This window comes from Onychomys torridus, chromosome 8, assembly GCF_903995425.1.
Source record: "Onychomys torridus chromosome 8, mOncTor1.1, whole genome shotgun sequence".
Lineage (NCBI taxonomy): Eukaryota > Metazoa > Chordata > Mammalia > Rodentia > Cricetidae > Onychomys > Onychomys torridus.
In genome coordinates, this window is record NC_050450.1 from 86,927,991 (window position 1) to 86,952,936 (window position 24,946).

The window sequence follows — 24,946 nt, forward strand, 5'->3', positions numbered from 1 at the left end:
CTTAAAAAAAAATGGACTCAGACCAAACAAAGGACAGAGTGGCAGACTATCCTTTTCCTTATTTAGACACTAAACTTGGCAGTCTTACTGCACATTTTAGCTTGTGATGGTTAAGATTCTTAATGCCTTTCACACTCATTAAATCATGCATCCTCCATTTTGAATTCAGGCAGTTGGTTTTGGAGCTGAACTCCATGATACATTTGGCCACCTGTTTCCAGTTGAGAGAACCAGCCCCTGCAAATATTCATGATTCCTTCTAGTCTCATACTGACTGTAAATCTGGTAAGCGGTGGGACCTTTATAACTATTTATGAAAAAAGCTTAGGATCCTATTGCCTTATGACGATTTGATGTACATTATCAATGTGCACTGGTAACAGGTTCAAGAAACTGTAGGCTGTTTCGAGGTGGCAGTATGGAGTTCTTTTCTCATGGCTGACAAATGCACTGCCCAAAAGCATTTTCTGTCAGTTAACACATCAGGATTTTAAACACTAGATTTCTACTAATACGCCGAGGCATTTTTTTTTTTTTCTATTTTTTGAGACATGATTCCAAAACTGGCCTCTAACTACGCAGCCAAGGATGATCCAGCCCTAAGTGTCCTACCAACCTGAACTTATAAAAATGTGGTAACTAGGTTGGGAAGACACTCGGAGAGAGGAAAATTTGAATACACACAAGCAAACACCGCGGTGTTATGTCTCCACTGCAATTTCTCCTTTCCCCTAAATTTAGACTGAGGTGAATAGCTGGCAAATCTGACGCAGGACTAAGGCTTTTCCACCTGGATTCGTGATTTTATCATGCGAAGGAATACAGTAAAATGCTCTGTCTAAAACTCAGGGAGAAACGAGAAATGGGAGACGAAAATCATGCAATAGCTCCAACGCCACAGTGGAGCTGTAACAGGTCGAAGCCCTCCCCAAGGAAAGCCCAAGATGGCCGAGCTCAGCACCCAGAGAAGCTACAGGACACGGATCCCCGCGCCCCGCGCCCGCACGGGGGAAAAGGAAGCGCCGGGCCACGCCCCCTTACGTCACCGACTACGTAATCTCGCTCTCCCGAAAACGTGCCGCAAGGAGCAGGCCCCGCCCCACGGAAAGAGGGGCGGTCCGCCCTGGACGTGAAGCACGCCGGGACGCCTCTCGAGCCTCCCGGCAGCCTCTGCGACGGGCGTGGTGCGTCAGGAGCTGACCAGCGGTGGCCGTTCTCCGTAAGATGGCGGACCGGCGTCGGCAGCGCGCTTCCCAGGACACTGAGGACGAGGAATCTGGTGCTTCGGGTTCCGACAGCGGCTCTCCGGCGCGGGGCGGCGGCAGCTGCAGCGGGAGCGCCGGGGGCGGCGGCAGCGGCTCGCTGCCTTCTCAGCGCGGCGGCCGCGGCGGGGGCCTTCATCTGCGGCGGGTGGAGAGCGGGGGCGTCAAGAGCGCCGAGGAGTCGGAGTGTGTGAGTGAGCGAGCGAGCGGCTGCCGGGCGGCGGCCGGGGAAGGGGCGGGGTGTCGGTGCTGCGAGACGCTCGGCCTCCTCCTAGAGGGACAGGTCATCCCGCTGCGAATTTGCATCCAGCCCCCGGGAAGCAGGGCTGGGTGGTTTCTGAGCGCCGGGCGTGCAGCGCCGCGGATGTTTATACAGAGACTGGGGCTGGAGGTGTGGAGAATTGGCCTTCTTGAGTGTGACTTACAGAGATTGACCTGTCTCCATATCCCTAGTCAACCGTTTGTGTTGATTTTTCCGTCCCCCCCCCCCCACATTTAATGGCGGGTGGGCTCCCCACGTCTGGGAATTACAGCTCTAACCCGTGTCTGTCATCTTCTTCCTCTCAGGAGAGTGAAGATGGCATGGAAGGCGATGGTGAGTGGTTTTACTTTATCGTGATGAGGTTTTTGGACATGAACCGAGGCCGCGTTATTTCTAACGGTGGATTTCTCTCCGTTTGTTAAGGTTTTTTTCGGGGAGTGTGCCCAGGAGTAGCTTTTTGTACCGTAGTGATCACGAGCATGGTTGTTTTGGTTCCTTTTTGGAAGGTGACAGATTGAGATCACTGCAGTAACTTACTGTACCACCTGCCAATAGCATAGGTTTGTTTTGGTTTTTTTTTTTTTTTGGTCAGCATAGTCACCAACTTCTCCATCTCTAAATAAATAGAAACTATAATTTCACGCGTCTCAAAAGTTGCTGTCCAAATTAAGTGAGGATTTCAGCCTGATCCAAATCGAGCAGTCAAGAATGTAGTTAAAGTAATTTTTATTGTTTTCTTCCCCCTTTTCACATATTTGTGTTTTCCTTGCAGCTGTTCTTTCCGATTATGAAAGTGCAGAAGATTCAGAAGTGAGTGTGATAGATTCTTTTTCCTTATGGTCAGAAAATGTCTTTTTAAAACCTACATTTGCGTGTTACAAAGATTCCCTGACTTGTTTCTCTGTTTGTGTGTTCTTCGTTTATGCTTTTAAAAGTCTGTTAGAAGCAGGGTGGCTGGCGGTGGTGGTGCACGCCTTTAATCCCAGTCCTGGAGGCAAAGGCAGGTGGGTCTCTGTGAGTTCAAGGCCAGCCTGGTCTTCAGAGCAAGTTCTTCACAGCCAGGGGTACACAGAGAAACCCTGTCTCGAAAAACAATAACCAAAAAAATGTCTTTTAGAGAAGATCTTGTTAAGCTGATGACATGCTTCTTCAAGCTTTGGATCACAGTGTTAATTGGTTTATTCTCATTTGAACAAAGTGAGTTTCTGAGGCAGAGAATGAGAAGATACTGAAATCCTTTACAAGATGTGACAGTTCACTTTATACCATCTAAATTGAAAAGACAGCCACTTGGACCTCTCCTTATGGGGAAAAAAAAATCCAACCCTTATTTTATAGGTAGGGCTTTTTGGTGTCTATGGGAGTGTTTCCCAGGGCAGACAGCATGTTTTGTTTTGATTGGCTAAATAACTGTAGATACTGTCAGAATAACTTTGTCCTAGAATGATCTGCCCCAGAGTTGTTGAACAGACTCCTAAGTTTTGTATTTTGGTGATGGGGGTTTTATTGGGGAGAATTGGATTGTGGGTCAAAGATTTGTTCTATAAATACGTTTGTTACATTAGTTAGATTTTGTGATTTGTTTGTTTTGTGATTCTAGGGCTTGAGCCTAGAGGTGGGTGCATGCAGAGAAGTGTTCTACCACTGAGGCTACTACCTCAGCCCTTATCCTATAAATCTCCTAGGATTTTGACTGTCTTAGACTGTATTACAACTTGGGAGATGTAACAGTAAACATTATTTCAAAATTCCTATTTTAGAAGAAAACAGTATTCTAGAAAAACTGAGAAAACAAAAGCTTGTGGCACAGAAATAAATTCAGCAAAATATAAATTAAAATAAGGGCTGGGGAGATGGCTCAGTTGGTAAAGAGGGCCTGAATTCAATCCCCAGAACCAGTGTAAAAAGTTGGGTGTGATGGCATGTGTGATACGGGCAGAAACAGAGTGCCAGAGGCCACAGTGTAGTCTTCCCGGTGAGCTCCAAACCACAGAGAGACCCTGGTTCAGAAACATAAGATGGACACCTTTCCTGAGAAAGAATATCTAATCCTCTGAGCTCCACACGCATGTTTATATATGTGCACATTTCTGCACAGACATATTCTTCAAATTCTAGTACTTGGGCAGGGGCAAGAAGATTGTTTCAAGTTCAGGGCCATTCTGGGCTATAAACAAGACCCTATCAGGAAAAAAACAAAACAGAAACTTTTTTTCCCCTAAGATTTATGTGTATGTGTGTTTTGCCTGAATTTATGTATTGCAGCATGTTCATGAGTACAAATGGTTTTGAGCCGCCATGTAAGTGGTGGGAACTGAAACCAGGTAGGTCCTCTGCAGGAGCAGCGAGTGCTTTTTAACTGCTGAATCTCCAGCCCCAATTGTAAGTGTACAGGGGCTTACCATTCTGCTTACAAAGGAGTTTGGGTGTAATTCCGAGAGGAAAGAAAGAAATCGCACAGGTTTGCACCTATAATTCCAGTACTCTAAAGGATCGAGAGTTCAAGGCCAGCCTTGGCTTCATAGCAAACTGTCTCCAAAAAAGAGTTTAAAAAATGTTTTTTAAGCTAAGCTAAGGAACTTGATGGTGGTTCCCTAGACACCTAGTGAGACTGGCAGGGTGTGTACCAGTGTGAGAATCCTTTTGTTTGGACTAAAGGACCCCCCCCTCAATTAAATCTAATTTGACATCTAAAGAAGGAGTCAATGTTTAGATTGATTAATGGAGTTAATAACTAAAAAAGACACAATACTCAGAAATTCAGCAGTGAGTTAAGTTTTAGATGGCTTTTTAAGTTTATTTTTTCATGCTCCAATTCAGGGCTTGTCCCTGTGAGGCTGGTGCTCTAACATTAAGCAACCCAACTAGATTTGGGATGTTTTAAGAGCAAAGGAACCTCTCAGGCTTTCAAGTGTTAAAGTTTAATATATGATTTATTTTTATTTTTTTTTAGTTTTTCAAGACACTATTTCTCTTTATCTTTAGCTACCCTGGAACTCACTCTGTAGACCAGGCTGGCCTCAAATTAATTTTTTTTTTTTTTTATTTTTGAGACAGGGTCTTTTTTTCTGTAGCCCTGGCTGGCCTGAACTTTATTTTTCTTAACCCCAGGATTCTGTCCTTGAGTGGGAGACCTTTTTTCTTTAGGTACATTGTGCAGGCTTGCAGGTGGAGAGGGAGTGTTAAAGTGTCCCGATTTATATAGAGGTCACAACGAGGATAGACTTAAGACACAGCTGTTTTTAAGATTTATTATTTATTTATTTATTTAGAGTTGAGGATTGAACCCAGGGCCTTGGGCTTGCTAGGCGAGCGCTCTACCACTGAGCTAAATTCTCAACCCGATTTATTTATTTTATATGTATGAATGTTCTGCCTACATGTATGTATGTGCAACACATGTATTCCTAGTGCCCTCAGAGTATGTTGGATCCCTAGAACTTGAGTATTCGTGGTTGTGAGTCACTATGAGTCCTGGGACTTGAACCTGGATCCTCTTCAAAAGCAACAAGTCTCTCCAGCCATTTATCTATTCATTTTCGTGTAAGTTTGTTTTCCTTAACGCATTAGAAGAAAGCATGGTTTGGGGTACTGTTAGAAAGGTACTGTACCTTTTCTCACTTCCCAGAGCTCCCTCTCCCATTTTTCCGTGGTGTTCGGAGGTTTCTTGTTTCCGTTCTTCTCCCCGCTTGTGCTGGGACTGACTCCCTTGTGCTGTTGGTTTGTTCCCTCTCAGCAGCCTCTGCTGTCCATGTTCAGGAAGGAACCTTGACAGCTGGTTAGTCTGACCCTTGGATTGTACCATGAGCTTTTCCATTTGTGGGGTATAACCCTCCTGGTCTCAGCAGTCAGTGCCTGCTGGTTATTTAAGGGTTTCTTTCCTGTTCCTTGGTCTATTACGTCTCTGCCTCCGCCTAAACCACACTATGCAAGTGCTATGGCTGCCAGTGCTTGTGTGTATACATTTGGAGGGGAAGTTTAAGACATGCCTTATTAACATAGTTTTGTTGTAAAGGTTTGGGCTCTGCTGTCTACAAACTATCATTCCATGGAGAGATTGAAGAGAAATAAACTGTGTTGCTGAAGCCAGGCATGTTAGTACTCATCTGTAATCTCAGATACTTAAGATGGTGAGGCAGGAGGTCACAAAGGCCAGCCTGGCAACATAGAAAGATCTTGTCTCAGAATTTTTTTCTTTCATTTCAATTTGAGACAGGATCTGTGTGTACTTGATGGTCTGAAACTTGTTTTGTAGATCAAGCCTGCCCTGAACTCACAGATATCCACTTGCCTCTGCCCTAGCATATCCTTCCATGCCAGGCTTCAGAATAAAAATTTGAAAAGGACTGTGCAGTGGTGGCTCATGTCTATAATCCAACACTCAGGAGGCAGAGCCCGGTGGATCTCTGTGAGTTCAAGGCCAGCCTGGTCTACAGAATAAGTTCCAGGACAACCAGGGCTATACAGAGAAACCCTGTCTCAAAAAAACTTTAAAAAAAAAAAAAAAAAAAATTGAAAAAGGGTTGGGGTTTATAGCTCAGTGGTAGACTGTTGAGTATTTACAAGGCTCAGGGTTCACTCTCTAGTATTACAAAACAACCAAAAAGATGTGTTACTTCCATTTTTCCCAGAGTGGTCCAAGAAACTTTTTAAAAAAATGTTATTATTAGGGCCAGGCGTGGTGGCACACACCTTTAATCCCAGCATTTGGGAGGCAAAGCCAGGCAGATCTCTGTGAGTTGCGAGGCCAGCTTGGTCTACAGAGTGAGATCCAGGACAGGCTCCAAAAACTACACAGAGAAACCCTGTCTCGAAAAACAAACAAACAAACAAAAAAACAAACAAACAAAAAAGAAGCAGCTGCAGCTTACTGTTGCTGTCTCTAAATAAAAAAGTCTCAAGTACCATACTTCATTGTGGACTACTTCAAGTCAATAGAAAAGTAAAGTAGGGTTGGGGATTTAGCTCAGTGGTAGAGTGCTTGCCTAGCAAGCACAGGGCCCTGGGTTCAGTCCTGAGCTCCAAAAAAAAAAAGAAAAGAAAAGTAAACTTAAGAATGATGACACCTGAAAGAGAGAAGAAAAAGTAGAGTTGGTCCAGGGTGGAAAACCCAGGAGGTCTTACCACCTGGGCTCTGTCTAAGTGGTACATGGGAGTGTAAGTCTCCTTTCACAAAGTTTCAGATGGAACCAGGCCTCATGTCTATACCTACATATCCATGACTTTCTCAGACTTGTGGGCAGTGGCTGAGGAGACAAACTCTGCAGTGAACAGATTTTTAAAGCACTTGGTCTGCGTGTGACATCAGTCACACCTGTTGAAGAATTGTGCTTTGTTCTCTTTTAGTGTATTCATAATAAACAAATTCTTTAAAATTTATTATTAGATAAGGCTGGAGAGATGGCTCAGCAGTTAAGAGCATTTGCTGCTCTTCCAGAGAACCTGAGTTCAGTCCCAGGTTCCAGGCCCACTTTGGGTGGCTCACAGCTACCTGTAACTTCAGCTTCATGGGATCTAACACCTTTTTCTAGTGTCTGCAGACACTTGTGTTGTTGGTTGTTTTATTGTTTGGGGGCCCACCACCCAGCTCCAAATAATCACACATGGAGATTTTTTTCTTATAAATGCCCACCTTAGCTTGCCTTATTTCTCGCCAGCTTCTCTTAAATTATCCCCTCTACCTTTTGCTTCTGGGCTTTTCCCTTTTCTTACTTCTGTATATCTTTTTTCCGCTCTTACCCCTAGCTGGTGGGTGGCTGGGTGGTTGTTCCCATCTTTCCTCGCTCCTTAATCTTCTTGCTTCTAGGTCTTCTTTTCCCAGATTTCTCCTATTTATTCTCCCTGCCTGCCAGCCCTGGCTACTTCTCTCTCCTGCTTGGCTATTGGCCGTTCAGCTCTTCATTAGACAATCGGGTGTTTTAGACAGGCAGATAACACAGCTTAAAATAGCGCTCTACAACATACTTAGACACCTTTGACATTGATTACTGTGTGGAGACAGGGCACACGAGGACTACAGGCTCTGGGTCTGACTTGAAGTCTTCTCAGCACTATGCTGTTCCTTTTGTGTTCGTGTGTAACATTGGGTCTCATTTTTTATCCCTGGTTGTCCTGGCACTCACTGTGTATCGACCAGGCTAGCCTCAGATTCACATATCTGCCTGCTTCTGCCTCCCTAAACTGCTTTCAAAGGTGTGTATCGTTACAACTAGCAAACTGCCTAAATAAAATGTTGTATAAAACAAAGTTCCCTCATTAATAGTGCTAATATTACTCTTTAAAGATCTATTTATTTATTATGTATACAGCATATGTGTCTGCAGGCCAGAAGAGGGCGCCAGATCTCATTACAGATGGTTGTGAGCCACCATGTGGTTGCTGGGAATTGAACTCAGGACCTCTGGAAGAGCAGTCAGTGCTCTTCACCTCTGAGCCATCTCTCCAGCCCCAGCTAATATTACTTTTAAATCTTTAAATTAATTAGCTGGACATGGTAGCATGCCTATCTAGCTCTTGGGATGGGGATAGCTCACTGATTCAAAGCCATTCTCAGCTACGTAATTCCAAGCCAGCCTAAGCTATATAATTAGACCCTGCCTCAAGAAAGAAAGAAGGAAAGAAAGAGGACAGAGGTGAGGGTGGGAAACCGGTGGGTAAGAACTCTTAATGCTCTTGCAGAGGACCCTGGTTCTGTTCCCAGCACCCACATAGCAGCTCACAACCACCTGTAAATCCAGTTCAAGGGATCTTCTGCCTCCTGACAGCCACAGGTTTCTGCATGTTTGTGGTCCACTTAACATACATTCAGGTGCACACATATATGCATAGAATAAAAATAAATTTAAGGGTGAAATTCAGAGAGCATACGAGTAGAAGAGCATAGTAAAGAAGTATGTATGTACACTGAGCAAGTCCTTGTCCTTTCCATAACCTAGGAGTAAGGGAAGTACTGAATGATTACCATCCTCTCATCCCCAAAGAGAGGGAAAACAATTGAATTGCAGAGGATGAAAAGAATCAAGGGTGCTTGTTAAGCTGTAGATAAAGACTGGATTGTAGTCACATTGCAGGTGTTGTGAAGCTTCTTTAGTTCTGCATCTCTTTTCTGAGAATTGTCCCTCAACACTTTGAAAACAAAACATCCAGATGATGAGTGGTTTGGAGTATAAACACAGAAATGGAAAGAGGGATTAATTGGCTTGTTTGTCTAGGTCAATTAGGCAAGCTTAGCTTTATTTGAAAAAAAGGGCAGAACATTGAAAGCTTCAGGCCTAGCCAGGACTCGCACATAGTATCTTTGACCAGATCCTGGTAGGCTAGCCTGAAGTGAGAAGGCAGTCGGATTTAGGTTAGGTGCTGTACAGTAGGAGAATAGGAGACCAGTGTGTATACATCCAGCAGGTGGCAGAGGTTTAACACATCATTAGTGACTAAACCACCTTCCCTTCAGCCCATTTCTTTGCATTCTTAATAGCTCTTTAAACCTCCCTCTGTAATCCAGTTATGTCTCCTAAGCATCAGGTTTGGAGAGAATGGGGAAGAGTATGACCACATTTTATAGCCACTGCTTTTCCCTGTGTGGAGCTAGCCATACCTTCATTTCCTTTCCCACTTCAGTGTGCTAATAATACCTTCCTCCCCACACCCCACAGGGTTTCTCAGTGTAGCTCTGACTGTCTGGAACTCAAAGAGATCCTGCCTGCCTCTAGCTCCCCAGTGCTAGGATTACAGGCATGCACCACCACTGACCCAAGAGACCTAACATTGTTAAGAACTGTATTATTCAAATTTGTGTGTTAAGAGAAGGGAAAAAAAAAAAAAGTATGGTGGCTCACACATTTAATCCCAACACCAGGAGGGAGAGGCAGGTTTGAGGCTAATCCAGACTACATAGGAAGTTCTAGGCCAATCAAGACATGGCAAGACCTTGTCTCAGAAAAAAAGGGTGGTAATGGTGGAGTAATAATTCAGAGAGAGTACTCCTGCATTACTTGTTTTCATTTCTATGGCAGGTCATTCTCGAAGATTTTCCAGATAAAAATCTCAATTTCAGGATGTTGTTGTGGATAGGGTTTGTTTTCTCTGGGAATCTCTTGCTGTAGGAAATTCAGTACTCCTATCATAGACATAAAAAGTACAATCTTAGGGACTAGAGAATGGCTCAGCAGATAAAAGCACCGGTTGCTCTTCCGGAGGTCCTGAGTTCAATTCCCAGCAACCACATGATGGCTCACAACCAGGTATAATAGTATCTGATTCCATCTTCTGGTATGTATGAAGACAGGTCACTCATATACATAAAATAAATAAATATTTTTTAAAAATACAGTCTTAGAAGCTGGGCATGGGAGTGCATGCCTTTAATTCTAACACTTGGGAGGCAGAGGCAGGCAGATCTCTCTGTGTTCCAGGCCACCCTAGTCTACAAAACAAGTTCAAAGCAGACAGTGCTGCATAGTGAGACTCTTGTCTCTAAAACAACAAATTGGTGTGACTTGGGCCTGGAGTGCACATAACTCACTGGTTAGCGCTTGTTTTGCCTGTTTGAGGACCTGAGTCTGATCCACAGTAAGGGGGGAAAAAGTAAGTCATGAACTGTAAGCAAGGTAGGACTGTAGTTCGGCAGTAGAATAAATATACCCCAGGCCTTGGATTCAATCCCTAGCTCCAAAAGAGGGGATATGGAGACTCTTGAGGTTACTTACTCAGTGAGTAAGAGTACTTGCCGTAAAGCCTGTCAACCTGAGTTTAGTTTCTAGAATCCATACGTGGAAGGAGAGAACTGACTCCCAAATTGTCCTCTGACCTCCACACGAGCCATGGAAAGTTTTTGTCTTCATGTTTTCTCAGTCTGCTTATAGAAATATTGAGAGTTGGAGATGCTAGATTCAAAAGGACTCTTTTTTTTATTTTATTTTATTTTATTTTTTTAGGTAGGATATTAATGGGATACCCAGGCTAGCCTTGAACTCTCAATCTTTTCACTTCAGTTTCCTGAGTTGCTGGGATTATAGGTGTGTGCCACCTCAAGCTACATAATCAGAAAGATTGGTAATTTCTACTGTAATCCATTTTTTAAAATTGCTTGTGTGTGTGTGTTGGGGGGTTCTGTCTGTCTGTCTGTCTTAGAGGACTGAGGGCAACCTCAGGTGTCATTCCTTAGAGCTATCTACTTCATTTTTTCACACAGGGTCTCTCATGAAGCCCAGAAACTTATCAATTGAGTCAGGTCACCTGGCCAGCAATTCCCCGAGAATCCCATCTGTGTCTCTTAAGCTCTGGAATTGCAAGTGTGTACCATCATGCCTGGCTTTGTGCATGGTGCTAAACTTAGGTCCTCATGCTTTTGTGGCAAGCATTTTATCAACTGAGCTATCTCTCCAGTCCACGTGTTTTGTTTGTGTGTGACAGGGTCCCATGTAGCACAGGATGGCCTTAAACTTACTATGCGCTGAAGGGATCTTGCACATGTAGTCTTCTTGTCTCCCAGCTGCTGGGATTGTACACATGTGCCGCCATACTGCAGTGCTTGTTTCTGTTCTAAACTAGTAAAAGGTTGTCAGGAAGTGTTTCCCAAAAGAATGGAAAATAAAAACTTACTCTTCAGATCTCATCTCTATGATAAACAAGGACACTTTTTCAGGGTGAAGAAGGAGAATACAGTGAAGAGGAAAACTCCAAAGTGGAGTTGAAATCAGAGGCTAATGATGCTGCTGATTCCTCAGCAAAAGAGAAGGGAGAAGAAAAGCCTGATACTAAAGGCACTGTGACCGGAGAGAGGCAAAGTGGGGATGGACAGGTCAGTACCCAGCGTAGTCTCCACTTGGGGGCTGGCATAGGGCCTCTCACTTCCTTGGAAGAGTAAGGAGTCCTTTGTCTTCCAGGAGAGCACAGAGCCTGTAGAGAACAAAGTGGGTAAAAAAGGCCCTAAGCATTTGGATGATGATGAAGATCGGAAAAATCCAGCATATATACCCAGGAAAGGGCTCTTCTTTGAGCATGATCTTCGAGGACAGACTCAGGAAGAGGAAGTTCGGTAACAGCCATCTTTTGCTATTCCCACTACTGGCTAGCTTGTGTTTAGTACTTGCTGTGTGTCGGATGCTTTGATGACTTCTTCGCCTGTATTGTTTCCTTTACTACTCAGAGCATTTTAAGATAAGTGTTAGGATTATTCCTTCCGTACAGATGAGGAAAATACACTTACGGTACTTGGTAACTAGTTGCTAGGCATGATGTCATACACTTGTAGTCCCAGCACTCAGGAGTCTGAAGCAGTATGGTTATAAGCTTGAGGCCAGCTTGGGCTACATAGTGAGACCCTGTCTCAAAGCAAAAAGAGGTGGGTGTGCTAGTGTGACCCCTGATCTCGGCTTCAGACGGCAGAGGCAGGAGGATCTCAGAGAAAGAGTTCAAAGCCAGCCTTGTCTACATACAGCAATTTCCAGGCCAGCCAGAGTTACTTTTTTTTCTTAAAAAAAAAAAAAGAAAAGATGGCTGGGCAGTGGTGGCGCACGCCTTTAATCCCAGCACTCGGGAGGCAGAGCCAGGCGGATCTCTGTGGTTCAAGGCTAGCTACTACAAAGCGAGATCCAGGAAAGGCACAAAGCTACACAGAGAAACCCTGTCTGGGGTTGGAGATTTAGCTCAGTGGTAGAGCGCTTGCCTAGCAAGCGTAAGGCCCTGGGTTTGATCCTCAGCTAAAAAAAAAAAAAAAAAAAAAGAAAGAAACCCTGTCTCGAAAAGCCCCCCCCCCAAAAAAAAAGTCTTAGCCAGGTGGTGGTGGCACATGCCTTTAATCCCAGCACTCGGGGGGCAGAGGCAGGCGGATCTCTGTGAGTTCAAGGCCAGCCTGATCTACAGAGTGAATTCCAGGAAAGGCACAAAACTACACAGAGAAACCCTGTCTTGAAGAAGAAGAAGAAAAAAAAAAAAAAAGATTTGGTAACTGTTGGTGGTAAAGGAGCTGGGATCCAGATTCAGGGTGGTCTGTCTTCAGATACTAAATCATCACCTCTATGGCCTTTAACCTGTGGCTCTTGAGATAGGTAGTTTTTATAGGCCACATTTTAGTAGAGAGGTAATTTCAAAGTATTAATTGTCTCAAGAAACCTCTGGTTGGTTTGATCCAGACCCAAAGGACGTCAGCGAAAGCTATGGAAGGATGAGGGTCGCTGGGAGCATGATAAGTTCCGTGAAGATGAACAGGCCCCGAAGTCCCGACAGGAGCTCATTGCTCTTTATGGCTATGATATTCGATCCGCTCACAATCCTGATGACATCAAACCCCGAAGAATCCGGAAACCTCGGTAAGGAAATTCAGGAGCCTAGACTATAGATATTCTGCTTTTCTGAATGCATTTCTAATCTTTTAAGTGAGTAAGTATGGGATGTGAACAACTCCCTGACTCTCCGCATATGTACTTACTTGTAGGGCTCTTTTCTTACGTTTTTCTTAATTTTACTGTTTCAGATTTGGAAGTCCCCCACAAAGAGATCCAAACTGGATTGGTGATCGATCAAACAAGTCCCACCGCCACCAGGGTCCTGGGGGCACCCTACCACCAAGGACATTTATTAACAGGAATGCAGCAGGTACTGGCCGCATGTCTGCATCCAGGAATTATTCTCGATCTGGGGGCTTCAAGGAAGGTCGTACTGGTTTTAGGCCTGTGGAGGTTGGTGGGCAGCATGGTGGCCGGTCTGGTGAGACTCATAAGCATGAAGCTAATTACCGGTCACGGCGTCTGGAGCAGACTCCTATGAGGGATCCATCTCCAGAACCAGATGCTCCATTGCTTGGCAGTCCTGAGAAAGAAGAGGCGGCCTCAGAGACACCAGCTACTGTTCCTGATGCTGTACCACCAGCTCCTGACAGGCCCATTGAGAAGAAATCCTATTCCCGGGCAAGAAGGACCCGGACCAAAGTTGGGGATGCAGTCAAAGCTGCTGAGGAGGTCCCTCCTCCATCTGAAGGGCTTACTTCAGCAGCCACAATCCCAGAAACAGCTCCACCTCCAGCTGCTAAGACTGGGAACTGGGAGCCTCCAGTAGATTCTACCACAGGTGGACTGGAGCAAGATGTGGCACAGCTCAATATAGCAGAACAGAACTGGAGTCCAGGACAGCCTTCATTCCTCCAACCACGGGAGCTTCGAGGTAAGCACTACAGGCTGGGCACTAGATTTTATTGTGTCCCTGGGACTTCCCTCTCGGGAATGAGTGTCTTAACAGAAAGCTCTCTGTCCTTAACAGACCAAAAAGTGTAGATTCTCAGTTGGTCTCCCTGTCCTCAGGGCAGTTTTCTGTGTTACCCAAGCCTGTCCCATCAGTACTTGGTGCGTCGGTCAAGATTCATTTTCTCTTCTTGCACGAGAAGTGACAGAAGATAGCATCTTCCAACTGTTTGAGCCAGTGCTTAAATGTTTAAAGGCAGAAACACACTTGAATTTGAGTCTGGATAGTTCGTTCTAAAAGGAAAGCCCTTCTGATATCCTTTCTAGAGACAGATGAGAGACACTAGAAATACATAGAATGCTGGTGCTTTAGGATATTTAAAATGGGGCTAGAAGGAAGAATTGGACTTTTATTTAGTTCATCAGTTTTAAAAACACATATAGCACTGGCAGGTGGTGGCACACATCTTTAATCCCAGCACTCAGGAGGCAGAGGCAGATGGATCTCTGAGTTTGAGGCCAGTCTGGTCTACAGGATAGCCAGAGCTACACAGAAAACCCTGTCTCTGAAAAAATAAAATGAAATAAAACCATTTAGTTTTTGAAATCTAGCTCAAACTTTTTTTTTTTTTTTTTTTTTTAGATTTTATTTATTTTTGTGTGTAGGTGTTCTGCTAACACGCATGTCTGTGCACCATGTATAAGTGCTCACAGAGGCTAGAAGAAGGCATCAGATCCCTTGGGAATAGAATTATAGATGATTGTAAGTTGCCATATGGATGCTGGGAATTGACCCCAGGTCAGGAGCAGCCAGTGCTCTTAACCACTGAGCCATCTCTAGCCCTCTAGGCCAAACTTAAAGATTGGAAATCTCCATGAGCACTGGGAATTTTGGCACTCTGGTACAGGTGATTTTATTTTAATTATTCCTTTTAATGTTTGAGATTATAATACAATTACATCATTTTCCCCTTCCTTCCTTCCAAAGCCTCCCATATCTTCCTCCTTGCTTGCTCTTTGAAATTCATGGCCTCTTTTTTATTAACTGTTACTACATGCATATATGTCTATACTTTTGTATTCCTAAATACATCATTATTCACCCTGCTCAGTCTGTATGCCACTGGTCGATGTGTTTTCAGGGCTGACTGGTATTGCGTCACCAGTGGCTCTTCCCCAGCAGGAGACTTGTTCCTTCTCTCAGCAGTCCTTAGTTGCTTGTAGGTCTTTGTGTAGGGTTAAGACCTGGTAGGTTTTCCACTGTCCACTTTGTCTGTTGTTGTTGTTGTCATTGTTCGTCTCAGGTTTGTGAGGTTTTATGCATAAGGCTTCTTTGATACTAGGAAATAAAATCTCTCAGCAGACTCCCTGATCCTTTGGCACTTAAGATTCTTCTGCCCCACTCTTCCTCAGTGATCCCTGATTCTTAGGTGTGGAAGTTGTTTTATAGATGTATCTGTTGGGACATGCTCTAAAACTGCATTTTGATTGGTTGTGGTTTTCTGCAGTGGTCTTCATCTATTGCAAAGAGAAGTTTCCTTGATGAGTGGTCAGGACTACATTATCTGTGGGTATAAGGACAGAGATTTAGAAGGAAGTTAGGGATTCTGCTGATTTAGGAAAGGGGTGGAGAGAGCTGTTGGTTACCACGGAGCTTGGTGTGCCACTCCACCCTTGGGTCATCCGGGCCATGCCGGTCCTCATTGTGGTTCATGGATGTCTTAGCTGGGTATTCTTGATTACTTTGGAAGCTTGCATGGTGCCTTTTGGAACCACAAAAGCTAGTAATCAGGGAAGAGGCTTTCAGATCAGTTCCAGCTGAGGAGTCTCTGGGCTGGTACAGGCAATTTTTGAGCACTAAAATTTAGTATAAACTGTATTTGTCCTAGTTGGTTTCTGGACAGAGAAGTTTAAATTTTTTGTTTGTTTGTTTTTTAAGACAGGGTTTCTCTGTGTAGCTTTGTGCCTTTCCTGGATCTTGCTCGGTAGACCAGGCTGGCCTCGAACTCACAAAGATCCGACTGGCTCAGTCACCCGAGTGCTGGGATTAAAGGCATGTGCCACCACCGCCCCGCTAGTTTAATTTTTTGTACTGATACTTTACTATCTTTGGGAGACTGTCTATAAAACATTCCCCTTTAACTTAAAAAAAATCATTTTTACTTATTTTATTTATTTATTTAGGTTTTTCAAGACCGGGTTTCTCTATATTGCCCTGGATGTTCTGGAACTCTGTAGACCAGGCTGGCCTCAAACTCAGAGATCCACTTGCCTCTGCCTCCTGAGTGCTGGGATTAAAGGCATGAGCCACCTCCCACCCCCATCTTATTTATTTACTTACTTGCTTACTTATTTGTTTATTATTAAGATTTATTTGCACCAGGTGGCGGTGGCACACGCCTTTATTCCCAGCACTCAGGAGGCAGAGCCAGGCAGATCTCTGTGAGTTTGAGGCCAGCCTGGTCTGCAGAGCAAGATTCAAAACTACACAGAGAAACCCTGTCTCGAAAAACCAAAAAAAAAAGATTTATTTGCTTTAGGACTAGAGAAATGGCTCATTGGTTAAGAGCATATAAGGCTTGTTCTTGCAGAGGAACCCCAGTTCAATTCTCAGCACCCACATCAAGCAGCTCATAACTGCATAGAACTGCAGCTTCAGGGAGCCAGTACATCTCTGACTTCCTTGGTCACATACACACACAAACAAACAAATAAAATTTTTATGATTTATTTACTTTATGTATTTTGCCTGCATGTTTAATTGTGCAATATACATATCTGATGCCTGAGGAGGCCAAGGCCAGAAGAAGGGGATAGGTTATTGGTGGCTGTGAGCCACCAAGTGAGTGCTTTTAACCATTGAGCCATCTTTTTATTCTAAGTCACTTTTTTTTTTAAAGATTTATTTATTATGTATACAGTGTTCTGTTTGCATGTGTCCCTGCAGGCCAGAAGAGGGAGCCAGATCTCATTACAGATGGTTGAGAGCCACCATGTGGGTGCTGGGAATTGAACTTAGGACCTCTGGAAAAACAGCCAGTGCTCTTAACCTCTGAACCATCTCTCCAGCCCCCTCCAAGTCACTTTTATCCAGAGAGAATGTACTCTCTTTCTCATAGCTAGTGTTGTTAGAAAACATTTGGGCCAGCACTTTATAACATGTTTCTTAATGTGCTAATTACAACCTCCTAAAGTTTCTATATAGAGAAATACCTTATTTAGTAGGAAAAATTTGAACTTGAGTTTATTTTCCAGTCTTTTCTCAAGGACTTTGTTGTTATAATAAAGATGTTGGGCAACAAGGGCAAATTTTCAAATGCTAGCATTGACAGTAAGCAGATAGCTTAAAATATTTATTTTGTGTGTGTGTGTGTGTGTGTGTGTGTGTGTGTGTGTGTGTGTGTGCGCGCGCGCGCACCTGAGTTGATGTGTGTACATGCGAGGGCATTGGATCCCCTGGAACTAGAGTTACAGATGGTTATAAGCTTGCAGGTGGATGATGGGAACTGAACTCAGGTCCTCTGCAAGAGTGACAAGTTACGCAGACGGTTTTAAAAGGAATTTTGGTAGTTTAAAAGAAGAGAAGAATGCATTTGTTAATTTCTTTTCTTTTGGTTTTTCGAGACAGGGTTTCTCTGTGTAACAGCCCTGGCTTTCCTGGAACTTGATTTGTAGACCAGGCTGGCCTCAAACTTAATGGAGATTCACCTGCCTCTGCCTTCCAAGTGCTGGGATTAATGGCATGCACCACCATGCCCAGCTGCACTTACTTTCTTGATGACCTTTGATTCCTATTCACTTACATGTGAGTTCAACCAGTGACTTTTGGTGTATTACAGGTGTGCCCAACCATATCCATATGGGAGCAGGCCCTCCGCCTCAGTTTAACCGGATTGAAGAAATGGTACAAAATGGGAAGGAGGAGGATTGGGGTTGTGTGTACTTGGTGGTAGAGAATACATGACACCCTTGATTCAGCTTCCAGTACTATCAAAAAAAGTGTTAAGATAGAATCTCACTGTTTAGCTCTGACTTGGAGTTCCCGATGTAGATTAGGCAGGCCTTGGACTTAGATCTGTCAGCCTCTCCTCTAAAAGGTGTGCACCACTATGCCTGGACCTTCGTTACTGTGACAAAACACCATGACTAAGGCAACTTATAAAAGAAAGCATGTAACTGGGCTTCCAGTTCCGGAGGGCTAGAGGCCATGGTGGCAAAGCACAGACATAGCAGCAGGATCATCTGAGGGCTGAAAGTAGGAGGCAGAGAGAGCACACCTGGAAAGGCCCAGTCTTTTGAAACCACAAAGCCCATCCCAGTGACACACCTCCTTCAACAAGGCCACACCTCCTGATCTTTTCCAAATGTTCCACTAACTGGGGTATTCAGGTATTCAAATGTGGTTCACTCTCATTGAGACCACTACACTTTTTCACTGTTAAAACCAAAATAAGCTCTTTTTATTATTTGAGATGGTCTCATCCTTCAACACAGACTACCCTGGAATTTATCATATAGCTCAGGTTAGCTTCAAACTCAGTCCTCCTGCTTTGAATCCTGAGGCTACAGGCTTAGGCTGATATGCCAGCCAATGTAAGTTTGGTAGGGTTTTTTGTTGTTGTTTTTTGGGGTTTTTTGAGACATGGTTTCTCTGAGAGTAATAGCCCTGGCTGTTCTGGAACTAACCAGGCTGGTCTCAAACTCACCTGCCTCTGCCTCCCAAGTTCTGGGATTAAAGGTATGAACCACCACTGCCCAGCTTTTTAAATTTTTTCTTTTATAATTTATTTTTATGTTCTTTTTTCCCTCCTGCACATAATGTCTGTGTGAGGGTGTCAGAAGCCCTAGAACTGGAGTTATAGACAGTTGTGAGCTGCCATGTAGGTGCTGGGAGTTGAACCCAGGTCCTCTAGAAAAACAGCCATCTCTTCAGCCCCCCCATATAAGTTCTTGATAGCAGTTTTTCCATTGATTATTCATGGGATTTGTTTTATTTTAATTTGAACCTCAGAAATGTAGAGGGTTTGGGTTCATTCAAATGCTGATATTTTTCATCTCTTTATCTCAGGGCGTCCAGGGTGGTCGAGCTAAACGTTATTCATCCCAGCGGCAGAGACCTGTGCCCGAGCCCCCTGCTCCTCCTGTGCATATCAGTATCATGGAGGGACATTACTATGATCCATGTGAGTTCTTTCTTATTGTTGGGATACCTTTCTTGTCAGTGTCCAGCCTTCTACCGTTTAATTCCCTTCTGACTTCACAGTGGTTCTCTCTCATTGTCTAGTTGCTATTTTCTTCATATGGGAGATTTAGAACAAACATCAAAGGTCTACTATAGGACAGAAAGAGTTGCTGATGTGGTATGAAGAGTCGGGGTTTATAAGAATCTCAATATATCTTACAGTGCAGTTCCAGGGACCAATCTATACTCATGGTGACAGCCCTGCCCCACTGCCTCCACAGGGAATGATTGTACAGCCAGAAATGCACCTTCCTCACCCAGGTACGCTTGCATCCCTCTTGTATGCTTACAGTGTGCAAGGATCTGTGTTAGGGACTCTACAAGCCCTACCTTTTCAACACTGTTATGCTATCCAATGATGCTGACCACCCTGGCTGTTTATGTAGCAAACTCAATTTTATAAGTCCATCTTAAGGATTGCAATCTAACCTGTTGTGCTCGGTGGTCCAAGTTAAGCCATCCCATGACAGAGGTGGTATCCTCCTTTACAGTGTTTGTTTGTCTTTCTTTGCCTAGGTTTACATCCCCATCAGTCACCAGCACCTCTGCCCAATCCGGGTCTCTACCCACCACCAGTGTCCATGTCTCCTGGACAACCACCCCCCCCAGCAGTTGCTTGCTCCTACTTACTTTTCTGCTCCAGGTGTCATGAATTTTGGTAATCCCAGTTACCCTTATGCTCCAGGAGCATTACCTCCTCCTCCACCTCCTCATCTGTATCCTAACACACAGGTAAGATGCCTAATTTTCTTCCAGGTATACATCCTTTAAATCGCACAGGAATGTGGAAGGGGAAAATGTTAAAAAGAATTTTGTAAGATCATTTCAGTGCCCCTGATTCTCCTGTGTGGCACTAGAATACCCTCTGGTGGTCAGAAGCTGGAAATGCAGGTTATGTAATATCTGTCATTGCTTCTTATTTCAGAGTATTTTTTTTGTCGGTGTTACATTTTTTTTTGATGTGGGATATCTCACCATATAGCCTTTACTGGCATGGAACTTATGCTATGTAGACCAGGCTGGCTTCAAATTCACAGAGATCCTCCTGCCTGTACCTCTTGAGTGCTGTGATTAAAGGCATGCACTACTAAGTGTGGCCTTGATTTTTTTGTTTCAGTTTTTCTTTATTTTTATTATTTGTTTGTTTGTTTGTTTTGTGTATTTTGAGGCAGGGTCTCACTGGTTGGGAATATATATATGATCCTCAGCCTTGGGAAAACCATGCCTCTTCAGTTTCTTTAAGGATCAGTATCTTACAGTATATCATGGGTTTCCCCATATGTTACAGATTTTTTTTTCCTCCTCGAGACAGGGTTTCTCTGTGTAGCTTTGTGCCTTTCCTGGAACTTACTCTGGAGCCCAGGCGGGCCTCGAACTTACAAAGATCGCCTGCCTCTGCCTCCCGAGTGCTGGGATTAAAGGTGTGTGCCACCACCACCAGGCCCCATGTGTTATTTATTCAGCTGTACGAAGCAGTGTATTCTTGTCCTGGACAACATATCCTATCCCTGTCCTGAGAGTGCTTGATATCATCTGGAGTCTAGATAGAATGCCACCACTAAGCTCAGCCTTTCTATTTGTCAGCTAATGGATGGACTGGGAAGAGTGGGACTACTTTAAAGGATGGAAACCAGGAATTGGAAAGATGGCTCAATAGTTAAGGCCACTTGCTCTTGTGGAGGGACCCAGGTTCAGTGCCAGCACCCATGGCACGTAGCTCACAACTGGCAGTAACTCCAGCTCCAGGGGTCTTCCTGGCCTCTGAGGACACCAGCATACAGTCCCACAGACACTGTCTCAGTTAGGGTCACTGTTGCTGTGAAACAAAAGCAGTCATGTGATCAGTGTTACCTGGGGGAAAGGCTTATGTGGCTTACACTTGTACATCACTGTTGATCCTGGAAGGAAGTCAGGTTGGGAACCTGGAGGCAGGAACAAAGGTCATGGAGGAGTGCTGCTCTCTGGCTTGTTCCTCATGGCTTGCTCAGCCTGCTTTCTTTCTTTTTGTTTTGTTTTGTTTATTTTTTTGAGACAAGGTCTCACTACGTAGAGCATTCCACTCCACCTGTCAAAAGAAAAAAAGAAAAGAAACATTTTTTTAAAAAATTGAAGTTCTTCAATGCTTTTTATTTTTGTAGCTGGCTAATGTTTTGTTTCTCCTAATTTGGGTTAATTCTTAACTTTTTTTTTTTTTCTCCTGCCTTTATGGGGGTCCTAGGCTCCATCGCAGGTGTATGGAGGAGTGACCTACTATAACCCTGCCCAGCAGCAGGTGCAGCCAAAACCCTCCCCACCCCGGAGGACTCCCCAGCCAGTCTCCATCAAGCCCCCTCCACCTGAGGTAAGCCTCATTCCCACACTTTAAGCATGTGGGCTTGCTTTCTCCAGGGGTTGTGTTTCTATGGAAGTCTTTGTTTGTTTTGAGACAGGGTTTCTCCATGTATCCCTGGCTATCCTGGAACTCAGTCTGTAGACCAGCCTAGCCTTGAACTCAGAGATCCTGCCTCTGTCTCCCAGAATGCTAGGATCAAAGATGTGTGCCACCACACCTAGCTAATGGAAGTCTTTTTGTGTGTAACATAACAAATTCCAATTTTCTTTTATTTCAGGTTGTAAGCAGGGGTTCCAGTTAATACTGAGTTTGCAAATATTTTAAGTGTAACATCATGTGAAAGTAAGTACCCAGTGTACTGTGACTCTAGTCTAAAACTAATTCTCACCCTTATGTGCTTAATAAAACTACCTAGCCAGGCAGTGGTAGCACACACTTTTAATCCCAGCACTCAAGAGGCAGAGCCAGGTGTATATCTGTGAGTTTGAGGCCAACCTGGGCTACAGAGTGAGTTCCAGGAAAGGTTCCAAAACTACACAGATAAACCCTGTCTCAAAAAAAAAAAAAAACAAAAAAAAAACAAAACCAAAATGAATGAATGAATGAATAAATAAGAAATAAATGTAAAACCACCTAATGCTTTACATTATAGTCATGAGATATCTCAGGGAAATTGTTTTATGAATGCATTGGGCAGAATTGAAGAGAAACCATCCCTACCTTCAAAGTTTTGTTTGGGAAACTGAAGTATAAAAATACAGGAGCCTGGCTGGGCGGTGATGTTGCACACCTGTAATCCCAGCACTCGGGAGGCAGAGCCAGGAGGATCTCTGTGAGTTTGAGGCCAGCCTGGGCTACCAAGTGAGTTCCAGGAAAGGCGCAAAGCTACACAGGGAAACCCTGTCTCGAAAAACCGAAAAGAAAAAGAAAAACAGGAGCCCAATCTAAACTAGAGATCAAAGAAAGAAAAAAATCTGAATTTAAGTTGTTATAGCCAGAGAAGCCAGTTGTAAAGCTATTAGAAGAGAGCGGCTGTGGGACTGTTACAGAACTTTGGAGGAGTGTGGTTTTGTTTAAGAAAAAAGATCGCACTGTATAATCCTAGCCGGCTTCAAACTTTCCATCTTCCTGCTTCCACCCCTGACTGCTCAGATTACAGGTGTGGGCTGCCACACCTGACTCTGGGGTGTTTTTATTGCTCTTGTTTTGTTTTGTGGTCATTCAAACACATTATTTAGAAGCCCAGGATGATCATTGGCGCCAAATAAGCCACACTATTTAGAAATGTGGCCTTCTGAGAAGGCTTATATGAATATCCAGAGGTCCACTGACACCTTCTTCTCTTTTTAACTCACAACAGAACAGGAAAGGTGAAAACTTGGGGGAGATGAGAAATGTGGGGTGACCCTGCCAGCTGAGCACGAGAGGCCCTCTTCCTCTGAGGACAGGCCTGCTATATAGAGAGAAGAAACCTCCACTCTTCACTTCAGCTGCCTAGACTCATGGGAGCAGAGACTGGACAGCCCAGGCTTCAGAGTCCAGATTCCTGCAGAGTCAGAAGCCTGCATCTCACTGTTGTTTACTTTCTCCCCGAAAATTCAAGTGTCTTCTGCTCCCTGGGAAGTTCCTTCCTGCTTATTTGTTTGAATGTTCATTTTTAAAGCCTGACTTACTCTTCTTAAATTAATATTCTTAGTTTTTTCTCCTTTTCCCTGATCTGTCCCTTCACTTTACATGAAACAAGTTCAGTCTAGTTTACTACCCTTTCTGGAGTCCCTTTTGACTCCTCCTTGACTCCCACATAATTGAGACTGTTTGAACCAAGTGTAAAAATAGCTGGCCTTTTCCTTGTGATTGGTCTTTATTAGTCTCTTAACTCCTAACCCTGTGGAAACTATCTGCACGCAGTGTCCCACTGTAGAGGAGAGCTCAGTAGGTGAGTAGGAGCCCTTGTTTGGGGTGTAGATCTTACAAGTCTGAGCCTCCTTCAGTACCTCTATTCTGATGGGCTTCAGTCCTCCACGGAGGTAGACTCTGCTGTGGAGAGAGAAAACAAACTGGATGCTTTTGTGAGAAGGGAGGGTGGAGTGAGATCCTCTGCAGGATGGGGGAATGCATGGCTGAGTCCTCAGGGCTGTCTTTGAGGTAAGTGGAACTAGTGGGCCCTGCTTCTTTTCTTTACATCCCTCCTACTACATCCCCTCCCAGTTGCTGTGGACCAATGCATCTCTAGAGACAGATACTATCCAGCAGTCTGTCTGCCTTGTCTTTTGCAGTTCTTCTCCATGCCTTCCCTGCTACAAGTGTTTTTAGATGTTACTACCTTACTTTCCCCAAATTCTGCTCCTGTACTTGGAAACAGAAGGTAACTGTACCTTGACTTCTAAGGAAGCAAATCACCTTCTGGGCAAAGGCTCTCCCTCCTGTCATTCCTCTCCATGGCACCAAACCACATCCCTGTGCCTCTGTGGAAGTCTGTTACTGCAACACTATGCCTGCCGGGTTCCTACAGAACCTGAGGGAAAAGGTGGTGGTTGTCTCTCCCCAGTAATGTCACTGTTTTTATTCTTCCCTCCTACAGCTGGCCTAACCACTCTTGAGTCAGGGTGGGGGGTAACCCCCAAGGAGGTTCTTCCAGGGGTAGCTGGTGGTTGTGCCTTTTATGGGTTTCCCTTTGCCTTAAACCTGAAGATGTTTCCTCAAGCCTGTGGGCGCATGCCCAAATTCCCAGACCTTAAGACACTGTGACAGTTGTCTGTTGGTCCACTGTGTTTAGTTGCAAAGATTTCACCCTGTGTGTTGTTTTTGTTACTGTTTTAAAGGTGCATATTTGTGATCAGCATTGTGACTTGGAGATAATAAAATTTAGACTATAGACTTGACTCTGTTGCCAGTTATTATATGTATCTTGATTTGGGAGGAAAGAAAGACACTCTAATTTCACTGTAGAATCATAGTCATAATTTGAGCCAGCACAAACTGGTAAAATGGAAGGTCAGAGAGGTAAGGAGTCCCTGTGAGGCCCCAAGTTTGAATGTGCTCACCAATAGTTTCTCATTCTATCCCTCTTTTTTTGTTTTTCAGACCTGGGGCTCATACAGTCCAGGCTGGCCTCTTAACTCACCCTTCAGTTTCTGATCCTACTGTCTCCACTTCCCAGGTGCTAGAGTTTCAGGTGTGTACTACCACACAAAATTTCTGGCCCACTATGTAACCCTGACTGGTCTGGAACTCACAGACATCCACCTGCCTCTGCCTCCCAAGTACTGGGATTAAAACTGTGGGTTACTATGACTGGCTTTTAGTGCTGTCTTTACTTTCCAAGAAAGATAACTAACTATACGCAGCTGGGCATAGTGGGATTAAAGAATGCTGGTCTTTAATTCCAGCATTTGGGAGGCAGAGGCAGGAGGATCTCTGAGTTCAAGGGCAGCCTGGTCTACAGAGCACCAGCCAGGTATACACAGAGAAACCCTGTCTTGAGGGTAGAAGGGTAGGGGGAAATTGTACTAAAATACCAAGGCCTACAGTCTGAAGGACAGCTACCAGTCTTGGTTCTGGTAAAGACAAGGAAAACAAAACCACCAACTGGTTCATTCTGCCTTTCACTTGAGACTCAGGAAGACACATAGTAATTACCAGTTTTGAATTAACTTTCCCTGGGTGGAAGTT

At 44.2% G+C, this 24,946-nt stretch overlaps 1 protein-coding gene across 1 annotated transcript; it reads left to right on the forward strand.

The window, feature by feature from the left end:
- Nucleotides 1-1,121: 1,121 nt before the first annotated feature.
- Nucleotides 1,122-24,156, forward strand: Casc3 (CASC3 exon junction complex subunit). The gene is given in 15 exon segments (XM_036197795.1): nucleotides 1,122-1,452; nucleotides 1,830-1,857; nucleotides 2,297-2,334; nucleotides 11,168-11,323; nucleotides 11,409-11,560; nucleotides 12,657-12,833; nucleotides 12,998-13,683; nucleotides 17,540-17,604; nucleotides 18,769-18,883; nucleotides 19,105-19,203; nucleotides 19,459-19,541; nucleotides 19,543-19,674; nucleotides 21,161-21,283; nucleotides 21,552-21,616; nucleotides 22,635-24,156. Coding segments are annotated over 14 exon segments (2,106 nt in total). The 5' UTR covers nucleotides 1,122-1,224; the 3' UTR covers nucleotides 21,576-21,616; nucleotides 22,635-24,156.
- Nucleotides 24,157-24,946: the final 790 nt, after the last annotated feature.